At 55.5% G+C, this 14,495-nt stretch overlaps 1 protein-coding gene across 5 annotated transcripts; it reads left to right on the top strand.

Annotated features, from left to right (window-relative positions):
• The first annotated feature begins 772 nt into the window (after positions 1–772).
• On the top strand, positions 773–14,117 carry PIANP (PILR alpha associated neural protein). 5 transcript variants are annotated; one of them, XM_063148500.1, is made up of 7 exons: positions 773–899; positions 1,784–1,945; positions 8,207–8,303; positions 8,415–9,004; positions 9,149–9,230; positions 9,462–9,689; positions 9,838–14,117. In XM_063148500.1, exons 3-7 carry the CDS (start codon positions 8,269–8,271, stop codon positions 9,857–9,859), a joined length of 957 nt encoding a protein of 318 aa, XP_063004570.1. In that variant the 5' UTR covers positions 773–899; positions 1,784–1,945; positions 8,207–8,268; the 3' UTR covers positions 9,860–14,117. The 5 variants fall into 5 exon arrangements, with proteins under 5 accessions (XP_063004570.1, XP_063004568.1, XP_063004573.1 ...); XM_063148498.1 differs by lacking the exon at positions 773–899 and adding an exon at positions 1,419–1,468; XM_063148503.1 differs by lacking the exon at positions 773–899 and having other exon boundaries at positions 1,655–1,945; positions 8,207–8,275; positions 8,418–9,004.
• Positions 14,118–14,495: the final 378 nt, after the last annotated feature.

Below are 14,495 nucleotides of genomic sequence, written 5' to 3'. Positions count from 1 at the left end.
TGGAGTGTGACGGGAGCCTGGGTAATCTCTGACAGGAAGCCCCATGTACATGAAAGGGACAAAAGGCGGGGTTTGGTGTGTGCAGCCTGGTGACACACCGGGCTGTGGCATCTGACACAAACCTCGGCTGTGACACCGCTGCCCTCCTCCCACACCACGACCTCCTGGTGACAACAATCCCCGTGCTGGTCCTCCAAACACACCAACATCACTCCCAAACATGTGAAACACCTGTTGACTCTGCTAAACATGCTCACAAATTCACACACAAGACTCAAATATCCTGGCATGGAAAGCTTGGAGCAGCCTGGTTCATTGGCAAGGAGCTCGCAGGAAATCTAGTGAAGAACTGACTCAAACCCTTCAGATATGTGTCCAAACTTGGCACAACCTGTTCTGGCCATCCTGCCGTGCTCAGGCTTGGTACTTTGTGTCCATTTGTCACCTGCTTCCATCCCTCATGCAGTGGCAGGTTGCTTCACAGCTCAGTGCTGTCTCTATTACTTCTTTCTCGTATTTTTTTTCTCCCAGGGTCAGTCACAGTCTTTCCTCATCGCTTTATGATGAAAAGTTTGATTGTTTTTGAGGATCTGAGGAAATTACTGTCTTGTTTCCTCATATTTCAGGCCCTGGAGTGGAAACTGTCTCTCTGTCATTGACTTTCTTCTCTCGCCCGTTGGTTGCTCAGCTGCTCCCTTCTGATTTGGTCTGTGCTTTCTGTTTGGTTCTTGATGGTGGAGGGAGATGTTCCCTGTGAAACGCTCGGCCCCTCAAAGGCACATCAGCTTCTTTCTTTAATTTTGCTGTCACATCCCTACCATTTCCAGACGCATCCCATCGATCCCTGGCAGAAACTCGCTTGGGGACGCGCTCAAAAGAGCCGGGCGATCCCTCAGCGGGTAAAACACACCTTGGAAGGATCCCCCTCCTCCCCCCCGCTTCCCCATCGCTCCTACCTCACCCATGTGTCCCAGGGGCTCTGCCCGTGAGGCTCGACCGAGCCCCGCCGGGGGTGCGCCTCGCCGGGGCCGCCCGTCCGTCCGTCCGTCCGTCCGCCGCCCCCCGCCCGGTACCGCGGCGGCCACGGGGGCCCGGGGCTCCGCAGCCCGGGGATGACAGATGCGGGGACGGGGGACGGGGGGCGGGACCGAGGGGCGGCATGTCCCCGAGGGCACTGCTGCGGGGCGGCAAGGCGAGGGGCGGCGGGGACGAGCCCCGGGGGGCGGCCCGGGGGAGGGGGATCCCGGGGGGCCTCCGCCCCCAAGGACGGACCGGTCCGGGGGTGGCGTTCGCCGGAGCGAGCTGGAGCGACGGGTCCCTTGGAGACACCTCTCTCCATGGCAACCTAATCGCTTCCTGTGAAGATCCCGAAATAACCGACGAGCCGGGGGAGCGGAGCCGAGCGGAGCCGAGCCGGGCCGGGCCGGGCCGGGCCGGGCGGGCAGCGGCGGGAGGCGGCGGGGGGCAGGTCCGGCGGGCCGGGAGCGGGGCTGCGGGAGCGCGGCGGGCGGGCAGGGAGCGGCAGGAGCCGTGGCCGCCGGGGCAGGGGGCTCCGGGCCGGCGGGACGCGCTGCCCCCGCCCGGCCGTGCCCTGCCCCGCCGCCCCGGCGCCCCCCGCGGGCCGCAGCGGGGCCACGGTGCCGGGCGCGCCCGTGCCAGCAGCCATGGGGTTAACGGGAGGCAGCGAGCGAGAGACACAGAGACGGAGAGAGAGAGAAAGAGGGGCTGGACCAGTCCTCGGCAGCTGTTTATTTCAAGGCATCTCTCGCTCCCTCTCCCTCAGCCAAGGCTCAGCCTCAGCAAACCTTCCTCCTCCTGCTCTTCCTCCTCCTCCTCCTCCTCTCCTTCCTTCGTCCTGGCCATGAGAAGCACGGGCAGCAGCAGCTGTGCTCCCCCAGCCCTGTGCTCCGCCGCCCCGGCTGCGCCCCGCTCGTCTCCCCGCAAGGTAAGTTCATCCTCTCGGCCCGGGCTCGGGGGACAGAGTGGGGACGGGGCTGCAGGGCCGGGGGAAGGGGGGCTGCATGCCCGTCTCCAAGTCATCTCTCCCCGTCTCCTTCCCTGTGTCCTTTCTCCCCCTTTTTCTTTCCCCTTTCCCGATCTAGGTGCTCTGTCTCCTTCCAGCCGGCTGTCTCCTTCCTCCCCCCCTCCTTTTCCTCCTCTTTTAGTTGGGGGCAGGGGATGCCTGAGGTGCCGGGAGGGAGGGGGCACAGCCGAGGGATCGCTGCCTCTTACCCTCCAGCTCCGGGCTCCATCACAGACCTGTTGTGCTGGAGCACTGGAGCCTGCGCTGAGGAAGGCGACTTCAGCCAAATTGGCGCAGCTGGAGAAAGGAAACAGAGGGATCAATCCCACCTCCTGCCTGGCCAAGGGTGCACCATGCAAGAGAGAGCAATTCAGATGTGGAGACTCAGCACTTGGAGCACTTGGATGCCCGGGAACAGTAGGAAACTGGGAGGCAGAAGATTGTCAGACTCATGACATGTATTGCAGGCAGGCACTAGATGGCAGGGGACCGGCATCCTAGAGTGCTGCTTGGAATGGGGCCACACTCACAATTCCCAAATGCAGGGAGACTTGAGCTCAGAGGACCATTGATGGGCTTCACACGCCCATTCCCTCGCTATGAAAACACCCAAATGCAGCATCACCCTTCCAGCCCTGCGTTCTGCCCCAGCCTAGGATCGCCATTCCCAGCCCGTAAGAGCTCACCCAGGCAGCCTGGCACGGGAATTCCTATCAGCAAGTCACTGTGCGCTGCAGGACCTGCACTGACTCAGGGCGAGCAGTGCCAGCCCCTCTGGGATCCTGCTGGATCCTCCTGGGTGCTGCCACCAGCCCTCTCAGCCTCAGACATCAGCCTGACGGGAGGCACTGCATTCCAGCTGTCAGCCCCCAAATTCAGCCAGCTCTGGGAGGTGCTGCCCCCAGCCCCACACATAGCAGCAACTCTTTCCCTGGATGGGCTTGGCATCTCTACCCCAGCATTGGGATTCACGGTACCAGCTGCCAAAACTCCTTCGAGTGCAGCAGAATTGTCCCCCTGGGTCATCTGCTCTGGGATTCCTCCCTTTCCCTGTCCCCACCCAGCCAAATCCAGCAGGGCATATCCATAACCCCTTTCCACCAACACCAGGGCTCCTGCTTCCTGCTGCCAGACCAGCAATGACTGCATCTCTGCCTCTTGGACCATGAACTCCGGGGTGTTCATGGCCCCTGAGGAAAATACAGGTGTGGTGTGCCCAGGGCATCACGCAGTGTGGGGGGGTCTCGCTGCCAGTGCCTGAACTCGCTCTGCTCGGCGCTTGGAGAGAGCTGCTAGGTTCCGTGGTCCCAGATCACAGACTCCTATCAGTAGCTGTCACCACAGCCCTTAGTGCTGGCTGAGAGATTAAAAAATGACAGCCAAGCAAGCATTCCTTCTCTGTAAGGAGGGCTGGGTCCTCCTCAGGTTTGTTTTGATTTTTTCATCACTATTTCGAGTGGAATCGTTGCAGTGGGGGAGCTGGGCGAAGCAAGGATTTGCATGAAGCTCTCGGTGCTGCGGGGTTGCTAATGGTGAGCGTTACTCAGCCAGCAGTAAGTTTCATAATCTTGGCCCAGCTCTTGTGAATGTTCCATTTTTCAGGGTCATGAGCCTCTTTACCCTTCTTCCATCCCTTCCCCCTCTCCCCAAACTGGTTGGCAATTTCATTGTTCCAGTGGAATATATCCGTCATGTGAGGTCATCGCTGCATAAGGAGAGGTGATTGATTGCTTAGGTCGCTGGGGCCTGTCCCATGCTGGGCTTTGAATGCTGGTTTGGAGACCTTGAACCGGACTCTGTGCTCGAAGGCGAGGCGATGTGGGGTGCGGAGGGGCACGGTGATGCATTCCCGGCAGCTCGAGTCGCCGAGCAAACAGACTGCTGCATTCTGAACTAGCTGGAGCTCTCTGAGAGCAGACAGCTTCATTCCTAGAGGCACAGTATCACAGCAGTCAAGCTCTAGATGTTACAAAAATACAGATAGATCATCATCTGCCAGCTGAGCCAGACAGAATCGGGTGCAACTCTTTTGCCATCCCCGGATGGAAAGAGCCTCTACCCGCTCCTCACTAACGCGGCTTGTGTGCGCTTGGCTTCATCCAACTGCTCTCCAGTCAGAGCTGATCTCGGCCAGGCATCGAGAAAGCTGTGAGATTCTCAGATTTTAAGGCCAGAGGGACCATTTTGATCATCGAGACTGACCTACAGCAGAGCACAGGCCAGAGAATTTCACCAATTTAATTTCCTGCGCCAAGCCCATAACTTCTGATTGAACTGTAGCATCTCTTTTAGGAATAGAGCCAGGCAAAGGCTGCAGGCAGTAGGGAACACACCACCTGCCTAGGTGAATTGTGCTGGTGTGTGACCCTCTTTATTAATAGTATTGTTCCTCATTTGAATTTGTCAAACTTCAGCATTTTGTAACAGAAGGTTACAGATTGCACTTGATGTGAGGGAGCTACAGCACACGGCTGGCACCTTGGTTCTTTTATTCCTGTGATGCCTTTTGTATTTGGATAGGATTTATCTATGGCATTGAGGTATATGAGAATCCTGAACACGGAGAAAGAGTAAGCGAATCCTAGGTCTTTCCTGGGGCACAGCAGGATCTGAGCTCCAGAGCCCAGGGTGTCACATTCAGGGTTTATTCAGAGCTCCTTGCTCTGACCAGGAGTGCAGCAGGCTCTGCTCCTAGCCATTAGGTAGGATGCAAATTCCCAGTCCCCCTTAGTGAACTGCTGTGTGTATGCTTTGGGACATGGCTCCTGAGATCTGCTCTCTCATGTCCCAGCAGCGGCTGGTCCATGCTGCAGGAGACTTACAAAGAGGGAGGAAGCACAGATGGGTGTGGGGAACAGCAGCAGGATTCATGCTTCCATCCTGCAAATGCATGAGAGCAGCTCCTAGCAGATTAGCCCCAGTCTGGAGTGATGGTGGGGTCCATATGCAGCAGCAAAGAACAGTGTAATTCTTACTCACTGCTTTCAAGCACCAGGATTCACAAACTGAGCTCAATGAAGTGCCCCGGGGAAATAGCTTTGTCATTCACACTCTGTCATCTGTGCATCACAGGACCGGAACGCTGAGATGAGGGCTCTGTACCTAGAGTGAAAGTGTACAGGTTTCCTGTTCAGACTCTGGGAGTAGCCCTGTCCAGTTTTATTGACATTAGACCTGGAAAACACATATGAAAGCAAGGGCCTTGCCGTGAGGTACTGGTGCAGAAATTCAATCTCTCTGCTCTGGCACACAAAGGCTTACCTAGAATGGTATAAGGTGGGATTTATACTCCCAGGTAGTGAGAGCATTGGCATCCCCTCCTCTGCTCTGAAGGCCTACCAGTTTATTCAGGATCCACACAGGGAGCTGCATGCAGAGCTGAAGGAAGGGCATGTGTTACTCTGGCCCTCCAACACAGCAGGGTTAGTGCCCAGGACACAATCCTGCTGCTGGTGGCTGACCACGGAGTGCCCCAGACATGCTTTGTCTGCCTTTTAGTCAATAATCCACAGGGACATCCATGCTCCATTTCAAACATAAATGCTCCAAGCATGCTGGAATCCAGCCTGCACTGCCTGGTATTTTCACCTGAAACATTCCTTCGCTGCCACACCCTCCATGCCATGGGAGACACCTCTGTCCGGCTCCCAGCTCCTCCACAATCAGTCCAGCGTGTGCCAGTGCAGGACACAGTCTTTGGCCACGATCTCATTAACAAACCAGAATGTGTGGACAGAGACCAACCAAGTTGGCATCATCCCTGCACTCCTCATCTGGAGCCTCCTTTGGGGCGGGGACATCGGGAATCACCAGCTCATCACTCTAGGCAGCAGAACCCATGCACAGCAGTGTCTCCGGTCTGAGGCTTGCACCCCCATGTATGGGCTGTCCCCTCCTTGCACATGAGGCGGTCAGCGCTGGGGCTCACCCCTCCTCAGCTCACTCCATACGTTATCTGCTCCGTAGGCCTGAAACTGAGACAACCATGTGTGAAAGCCATCCAGGATCTGGCTCTGTAGGGTATCTTATTCCCAAGTTTTCAACCCTGGAATTCCATAGACTGGGTGTCATTGCTGGAGCTCACAATCTCAGCTTAGAAGAACAAGATGTCTCCATTATGAGATCTCCCAACAAGGAGAGCACAGCGACCCCAGCATTCCTACCCCCAGGCACATTTCTGAGGGCAGAGCCATCTGTTGGGAGGAGTGCTAGAGCTTACACGTGCACCACTACTGTGCCACACTTCCCTGTGGGACTGGCACTGAGGTCTGCCTGCACCTGGAGAAGGTCGGCCCTGCTGGGATGGCACTGTCCAGCCCCACATCTCCTCCTTCCCGATGCAAAACAGCCCCCTGCCCCCTGAAGACTTGAGCTGTGCCACAAGCAGAGCAGGCTCTTCATCCCAGGGAACTGCTGTCCCGTGGTGAGTGCCAGGCATGGCCCCAGGCACTCCAAGCCATCTTCAAACCTCTCCTGCAACTTGTGTGCCCTCCAGCCTGGGGATTCACACAAGGAGGTCCTCCATGCTTGGAATTCCTTCCCTTTCAAAGTCCAAAATAAATTCTGTCATGGATTTCTGTTGCCAGACATGATCTTCCACGGCATCGTGATCATAATCCAGATGGCCAAGATCTCGCCAGTATCTGGGTTCAGAAGAAACTTGCTCCATTCTGCTGCCTCTCTGCAGAGCTGCATCTTAATACTGAGTCCCCTCCAAGGCTTAGAGGTTCAGGAGCAAAGAAAAAAGAAATGCTGAGAATAGCTGCTCTTTTCTCCTCATCTTCATCTCAGGATCCCTCCAGAGACTGATCTTGCCCCGGAGGGAGGGGCAGGGCACATTAGCCAACAATTCTTTTTTTTTTTTCTGTGAACTTTGTTTAAATATTTAACAGAAGGAAACTAAAAATATCCCCGGTTAATGCAGCAGGAGCTAGACAGCTACTTAGTCTTGGGTGCCCTTCCTCCTGGGCCCCTCCTCTCAGGTGCACATCACAGCAAGCCCTGGGTTCTTCCCTTAGGAAGAGGAAGTCTCCCACACAGGAGGGGCTGCAGTTTTTGGTCAGGGCATGGGGTGAGCCGGGCGGATGGCAGTAACCCCTTGGAAGCCGGGAGGTGCAGCACAGCTGGCTCAGGGCTGGAGGGGCAGCGTTGGCCTCTGCACTGACTCCCTCAGCCCAGCATGCCTGTTTCTCCATCCCGGCAGCCACAGGAGGGCATGACCGTGGGCTGTCGGCATTCGTGCTCTCCTTTTCACGATGAAGGAGCAGGCTGAACATCTCGCAGGATTTTGTTTTTTCGTCCTGTGCGTGCGGTTGCAGAAGGATGCGGGGTCAGGCACACAAGAGCTCACCGGGAAGGGCCGGCACGGCGCTGTGCCCGGCCGAGGGAAGGGGGGCAGCAGCAAGGGCAGCAGTGCCGACACCGGGCTGATGCCGGAGGGTGCCGAGCGTCCAGGGCAGAAAGGACCTGACCTCGCTCCGTGCTTGTGTTGCTCAGCCGTGGGAGACGGGAGACAAAAGGCAGGAATAGGGGAGAAAGGGAGGGATGGGACAGCGCAGAGGACATTAAGACACGGAGTGTGGGAAGGTAATTTCATGTTAGCTAAGAGGAAAGTAAATACTAAATATTTGATAGGCATATTTTTTTCTCTTAAATTCTTTAGTGAGGCTGGACTTTTTCTCGCTGATTCACTCTTTCTCAGTCGTCTTGGTTTACCACTCTCATGCTTCCCCTCTCGCTCCCTCGCTCTGGCACACAATGAAGAGGCTCTTTTTTAATAAATGGATTACACACTCCACACTATAAATAAACACAGGAATTAAGATTCCAACTTGTTCCAGCGATAAGCAAACAAAGATGCTGAATCCCCCTCTCGGCCCTAAGACAGGAGAGTCCCCGGGGAAGCTGCGCATGTGCCTGGGCACGTGTGCTCCGGAGATCGCTCCCTGCTTTTGGGAGCATCTGCTAAGGCATGTGTATCTGGGGGGACCTGGCATGGGGATGGGGACCATGCACCTCCGTGCATGGGGGGCACGGGAGCAGGAGAGGGTGCACGCGTGTGTGCATGGACTCTCCTTATCCTGCCAGCCGGGAGCTCACCTGGGGTGGCACACACTGCCTGCAAGGACAGAGCCGTCACCACTGCGTGGGGGGACACTGACAGCCCTCCCTTTTGGTTCCCAGTGAAGAAGATGAGACAAGATCCTGACTGAGCAAAGACACTGTTGCATCTGAGATGGAGCCCAATGCCTGGTAGGTTCACAGCTTCCCACACTGGCAGGTGAGGCGGGAAGAAAACAGGAGTGTGGGTGGTGGGCTGCTCCCGGCTGCTTGGCCTTTCAAAGGAGGAACGTTTAGATCAGGCTCTCTTCTTCTTCCCCCCGCCCCGCAGCAGGATGCCTCCACTCCTCTCCCGCATCCACTCCCTGCAGCTGTGGCATCTCCTCCTCGTCGTCTTGGCCGTCCCTCCTCCCGGCACATGGTCTCTCCGCTCTCGGGGCCCCGCAGCCCCTCGGCCTCTTTGCACCCGCCGCAGCCCCTCGGCCCCACGGTCCATTTGCATCTGGGAAAGGACCTCACAGCCGGAGCGGGATTCCCGCTCGGATTCCGGCTCGGATTCCCGCTCGGCCGTGCCGCGCCAGCGGGCCGTGCCCGCGCGGGGAGCGGAGCTGCGGCATGTGGTGCGGCTGAGGCGCCAGGCCGCGGGCGCCCGGCCCGCCACGCCCTCGGGCTTCGAGGACGGCATGCCCTCCTCCCAGTACCCCTGGGCCATCGTGTGGGGCCCCACGGTGTCGGATGAGGACGGAGGGGACACAAACTCAGCCAACCCGGGCTTCCCGCCGCTGGGATACACCTTCGTCTCGCCGCACGGGATGGCGACGGCGCAGCCCAACTCCCACTCGCTCCTGCACAACGCGGGGCTCAACCTGCGCGAGACCCCGGCCACGCTGCGGCCCTTTCTGTTCGGGCCCCGCGGGGAAGGTAAATCTGCACTCTGCTGCTTTCACTCCCAGTCCCCTGCAGGAGCAGCTCCTTCTGCAAAACTCATCGGGGACCTCCCTTGCCCTGCTGCTCCCTGGGGACCCAAGGAGCAGCCATCACAAGCCTCACTCCTCTGTCTCGCAGGTGTGGACCCCCAGCTGTACGTCACCATCACCATCTCCATAATCATTGTCCTGGTTGCCACTGGAATCATATTCAAGTTCTGGTGAGTGGGGTTTGGGCCAATGGAGGCTCTCACTGGGCCAGTGTCCACAGGAAGACTGTGGGCTTGGGACCCATTTGTCTCAGGGGTGCACATCTGGTGCTGCAATCCCTTGCAAGGTTTGGCACTCGGCCACGCTGGGCTCTAATGCTGAATGTAGAGGGGTCCCTCCCACAAACCTCTCATCAAGGGCTGGGGCTTTTTTCTTTACCTCACCCCTTGTTCTCTCCAAAGCTGGGACCGAAATCAGAAGCGCCGGCGTCACTCGGGGCAGCAGAGCAGCGGGAGGCAGCAGGAGAGCCAGCAGCCCCTCACAGACCTCTCCCCCACCACCGTCAGCATCCTGGGGCCCTACGGCGACCCCCTGACCCCCAAGCCTGAGGCAGAGGAGTCCAGGAGGGGCCAGGAGGGTGCAGAGAAACTGGGTGGCCACGGGAAGAATGCAGCATTCCAGCTCAACCGGTGAGTGCCCAGTGAGCTGGGGCAGGAGGGGCTGGCAGGGGACAGGGGGACGGGCACACTGAGGCAGGGCAAAGGTGATGTTGGCTAGTGACAGGGGGGCTTGGGGCAGTTTAAGCACTCATTAATTCCCAATTCCCTCTTTCTCCAGAATCCCACTGGTGAACCTGTGACGCTCCCGGGAGAGGCTGAGCTGGCTCCCCCACCCTCTGTCACCGCTGGCGAGCGCGGACTCTCCCCGCCTCTGCTGCCCCAGGAAAAAAAGCAACCTCCTTGTGCCACGGCCCACCACCACCACCTTTATTAACTAACCCCACCGGGATGTGCCTGGAAAAATGGACGAGCTGGGCCTCCTTAGCCTCCTGCTGGGGGAAGGTTGGGGACCCGCCCTGCCCACGCAGGACAGGGTGACAAGAGAGCAGAATGGTGGGAGGGAAGACAGCTGGTGGTGGTGTGAAATCCTGACCTCCCCAGCCCCTCTTCTAGCATACGTGCACAGACACACTTGGATCTCCATGACTCTCTCACCAGTGCATGCCTGACGTCGGGGGTAGGCAAGGTGGAAAGGCGTACCCCTGTCCCCGTGGGCCCTCACCCTCCGTGTGTCCCTTCCCGTGTCGTGTGCTTTGCAGTGAATGTCTGGAGTTCAGTGGCTGCAGGATTGCCCGCCAGGTGACTCGGATGGTGGCAACTTCGTCTGTTCCTGAGACCTTGGCCCTCCTGAGAGTCCCAAGGGTGGGTAAAGCTTGGGCAGAAGAGGCTCACAGAGCACCTGGGCCCTCTCAACGACCCATTTCCTTGAGGAAAATATTATCTTCCCCCTAGATGGAAGATAATCACATCTTTCCAGTTTCTTTCTGCCTAACACTCCTTTGGGTTATTTTCTCTTCAGCTTGTATCTCTCTTCCTCTCTCCGTCCGCAGTTTTTCCCCTCAGTTCCCACCCCCATGCCACTTCTCTTGCCAGTTAAAGTTGGAAATCATTCCTTTAGCTTTCCAAATGTTTTGATCTTTGAAAGCCTCCTTGCTGTCCCTCTGCACCCCTTCAGTCTCCTTCAGCAAGGTTTTTCTGAATAACACCAGTCTGTGATGATGCTTTCCGGAAAATCCGAGGTGAAGCCCTCTGCTCACTGTGTTTCTTAGCAAGTGTCCTGCACACAGCTAAAGCGTGGAATGCAGACATTTCTGGGCATGAGGAACTTGAATTTTGCTGGGCTCAGGAAGAGATTTGCTTTCAGATACTCCTGGCACAGGCAACAAGGCAGCAGACGGGACTCTGCACCTGGGATGACCGAGAGCAGTTTCGAGCTGATCTTGGGAGCACTGGAAGGGTTGCCATGTACTGCTGCTAGGTCTCTCCTGGAGTGCAAGGTGACTGGAAACCCACGAGGCAGAGCTCACCAAGAGCATGAGAGAGGGGTATCTGGGCTCCCAGATGAAGCTTCATTCAGTCCCCCAGCTGGTTAGAAACTGAAAGCAATGGCACAAGTCATCTGTCCAAATTGTTGCCTGCAGATGTCCTTCAGGGCTGTGGCGTTCTGTGGGGCTGGCAGCCACACTGTCACTTACCTGTGTGAGCAAGATCCATGCATCTCCACCTCTTCCAGGCATGGACCCATGGGTGTCACTTTGAGGATGTGCGAGATGGCAAATTTCAGCTTAATGACAATAGTTCCTCTTAGCTTTTATGGACAACTTCAAATCAATCAAAACCCCACACTGACAACCACTGAGGTGAAAAGATGCACATTTAGATAAGGCTGCCCCTACAGTGTACAAACACCTTTAGCTGCTGGACTGATGTGGCCAGAGGCAGGAAAATCACCCACAATTTGAAAGCCCTAATGCACTATACAAGGTCTCTGACAAAAGTGATCTTGGAGAGAGGGAAGCAGCCTTTCATCCTTTATCTCTGCATAAAAAGCCTGTTCTTTATAGGACAAAGCACAGGCAATTTCATAAGAGGCCTGGTTCTGCCCGTTTACCCAGCTGAACCATTAGGTGTTCTCGGGTCCCATCTGACTCACTGTGAAGGGCATTTAAATCAGAGTGTAAATTACAATAAGCTTCCCAAAAACAGTAGAGATTTGGAGAAAATGACAGGTCAAATAAAATTACTGGCTTATTAAAAGCACAGAGTGGCTGAAAGATGTAGGTGGAAAAGGACTCTGGAGATCTCTAGTCTAAGCACAGGCTGATTCTGTGCTTACAGCAGGGGATATTAGTGCTTTACCCTAGATCGATCTGTTACTGAGCCTGTTCTTATTCAGGATCCATGCAAGGCTTGGGTGGACATTTAAGCTGCAGATGGACATGGAAGGACCAGTGGCAGTTCCTGCTCACTGCCCCATTCATTGCTGTTCCCCCTCTCCCTGGCACGTCCCTGCTGGGGAAGGACATCTGCAGGAGGCTGCACTGCTGATTGCTGGCAATTTGCAATACCTTCATCTGGTTGAAGTAATTTTCCAGACCAGAATAATTAGATTGTTCTTTGATCAACAGCATTTGTTGAAACAAGGCCAGAGTTTAGACTCTTCCACTTCAATGGCTGTCCTTGGACTTTCCACATGCTGCATGGAGAGAAGGTTTGTAAGAAAGTGGCAGGGGACCACAGGAGGCATAGTGAAAACATTTTCCAACACTTGAGGTGGGGAAGCCCTGAGCTCTCCTGGGAAAGTTTTTGTAAATTCTGCAAACAAATCAGATTTTGGTGGTTTGGATTTTTTTTCCTCCCCCTTTTACATGTCTCTGGTTTTGGTAAAAGTAACTCCAGGGAGAGAAACCTTTCATGGATACTGTGGTAAGGGGAAAGCTGGTGAAGCTGTGTAGAGAAAACTCTTACGACAACAGAGGCTTGGGTATAATGAACATCTTTTCTAAGAACAATTTGCCTAGCCAAATACATTTTTATGATAGTCATTCAATTTCTCACCCAAAACAGGTTAGATACAGGGAAACAACTTCATTGTTCTGTCCAAGCATTCATTGCTATGCTTTGTCCCCGGAAAAAAACACTCAGAACACATGTGGACACACAAGCTTCTTCCAGTTAATAAATAATCTCACTGGATCTGTTTTCCCCATGACTAGAGCCTTATAAACCATCTTCCCCTACAGAGACTGGAGCCAGAGCATGCCTGAGGTCTTTACCCTGGCCCAGGGTAATATTCTGTAGGATGTGCACATGGATGGGTTGATAGTACCAAGTCAGGGCAGAGGACAGCACCTTCTTAGTCACAGCCCATCAGGTTTCCCTGTCTTCTACATGAATGGAGAAGAAGGATTGTTTTTTCTTTCCATTAGAAACAGAAAGTTTTTTCTTTCCATTAGAGAGAAAAGCATGCAGGGAAACCAACTGGAAGTGTTCATAGTCTTGGGCTAATTCTGCTCAACATTTCTATGCTGTTGAAAGGGAACATCCAGGTGGGCCAAGTGAGATGAAATGACTGTGTCTCTGCTGAGCTCCTGCAGAGCCCTGGCTTTTTTACCACAAGGGTGGTCTCTCTGTGGGCACAGTGGAAGGGAGGGAAGTTCCTGATTTGAAGCAGGAGCTGGAGTCTCCCTCTCTTTACCCAAGAGAGTGGTATGACCACAAGGCCAAATCCTGCTGGGGCTTTCCCATCTGGCTGGTTGCAATTGGTAGGCAGGGGAGCAGACCTCTGGTGTGTGTATCCACACCTCTCCTCCAGTGCACTTTCCAGGGGCTAACATCCAGCCAAGCATCCCAAAATTCAGAGAGGGCTATCTACCTCTTCCTCAATGGCACCCAAGTGCCCTTGCAAATCTGGTCCCTTCATTTCCCGCTCCACTTCCTGACGAAGAAAAATGCTTGGAAAGGAGTGGTTTGTTCATTCCTTGCAAGTTCTCAAACAGGACCACCTTGAGACTGTTCTGAATTAAACTTTTGTTTTTCACTCTGACAAACCACATCTGTGGCACAGCCTTAGAGCTGAGACCTGCAGCACAAAAGTCCTGGGTCAAACTCCAGCTCCCCAGCTGCATCCCTGCTAATGTCCCACTGTAGTCCTGGCCCTACCCTGGCAGGACCATAGAGAGAGGTCCCCTTCCTTCACCAACTGCTGGCTCTCTACTCCTCTTTTCCTGTTGTTTTCCCTCTCCCACTGTTTTCCCTCTTCCCATTCTTGTCCTGTACCATGGTCTCCCTCCTGGTTCTCTCTCCCTTCCTACTGTTTCACTTTCCCTGCTTCTCTCTTGTTGTCCCTTTGCCACTCGGTCTCGTTCTGCCCCAGCTCCCATCCCCTCCTCCAGCCTCCTCCTGCTCCTCTGCTCAGTCTCGCTCTTCCCCTCCCCTGCCCTTGTGCGCTGTGATATATATTTTTGTAGGATTTCTCTTCTCCTCGTGGTGAAATATTCAAATCTTGTGGGATGTTAGTTTCAACATTTTTAAATAAAACTTTGCAAAATATTGAAAGCAGACCTCTTGAGTCCGTGGAAGGTGCCACACTGGAAAAGCCAGGGCGGGATGAGAGGGGCACCCTGGGCAGATCCCATCGGGATGGGGGCTCACACTGCTGGCATCCCACATTCTCTTCTTGGGAGTAGAGGGGGCAATTTGGCCCCGTGTCCATCTTCCCTCGGTCCCTTTGCCGACTGAAGGGGCCCTTTGGCCAATGTCAGGCCTTTCCATGGGAGGTGGTGCCTGGCGGAGTTCGAGCCCTCCTTCACTCCCACGGAAGCAGCTGTCCCGCCTGTGGAGCTGCTGCCTCCCAGGCACGGCCTGGGACTGCGGGTCCCGCTGGGGGCCGGGGTGTCCGGGCGAGGTGACAGCAGCCGAGGGGAAGGGAGGGAG

The sequence above is a fragment of the Melospiza melodia genome, chromosome 2, assembly GCF_035770615.1.
Source record: "Melospiza melodia melodia isolate bMelMel2 chromosome 2, bMelMel2.pri, whole genome shotgun sequence".
NCBI classification, from domain to species: domain Eukaryota; kingdom Metazoa; phylum Chordata; class Aves; order Passeriformes; family Passerellidae; genus Melospiza; species Melospiza melodia.
This window is presented reverse-complemented; position numbering and strand designations above follow the sequence as displayed.

Bases quoted from the DNA above. Each gene is read 5' to 3' on its own strand.
- PIANP (XM_063148500.1), top strand. From the start codon at position 8,269: ATGCCTGGTAGGTTCACAGCTTCCCACACTGGCAG. The intron at 8,304-8,414 runs GTGAGGCGGGAA...CCCGCCCCGCAG, and splicing joins ACAGCTTCCCACACTGGCAG to CAGGATGCCTCCACTCCTCT. The intron at 9,690-9,837 runs GTGAGTGCCCAG...CTCTTTCTCCAG, and splicing joins GCAGCATTCCAGCTCAACCG to AATCCCACTGGTGAACCTGT.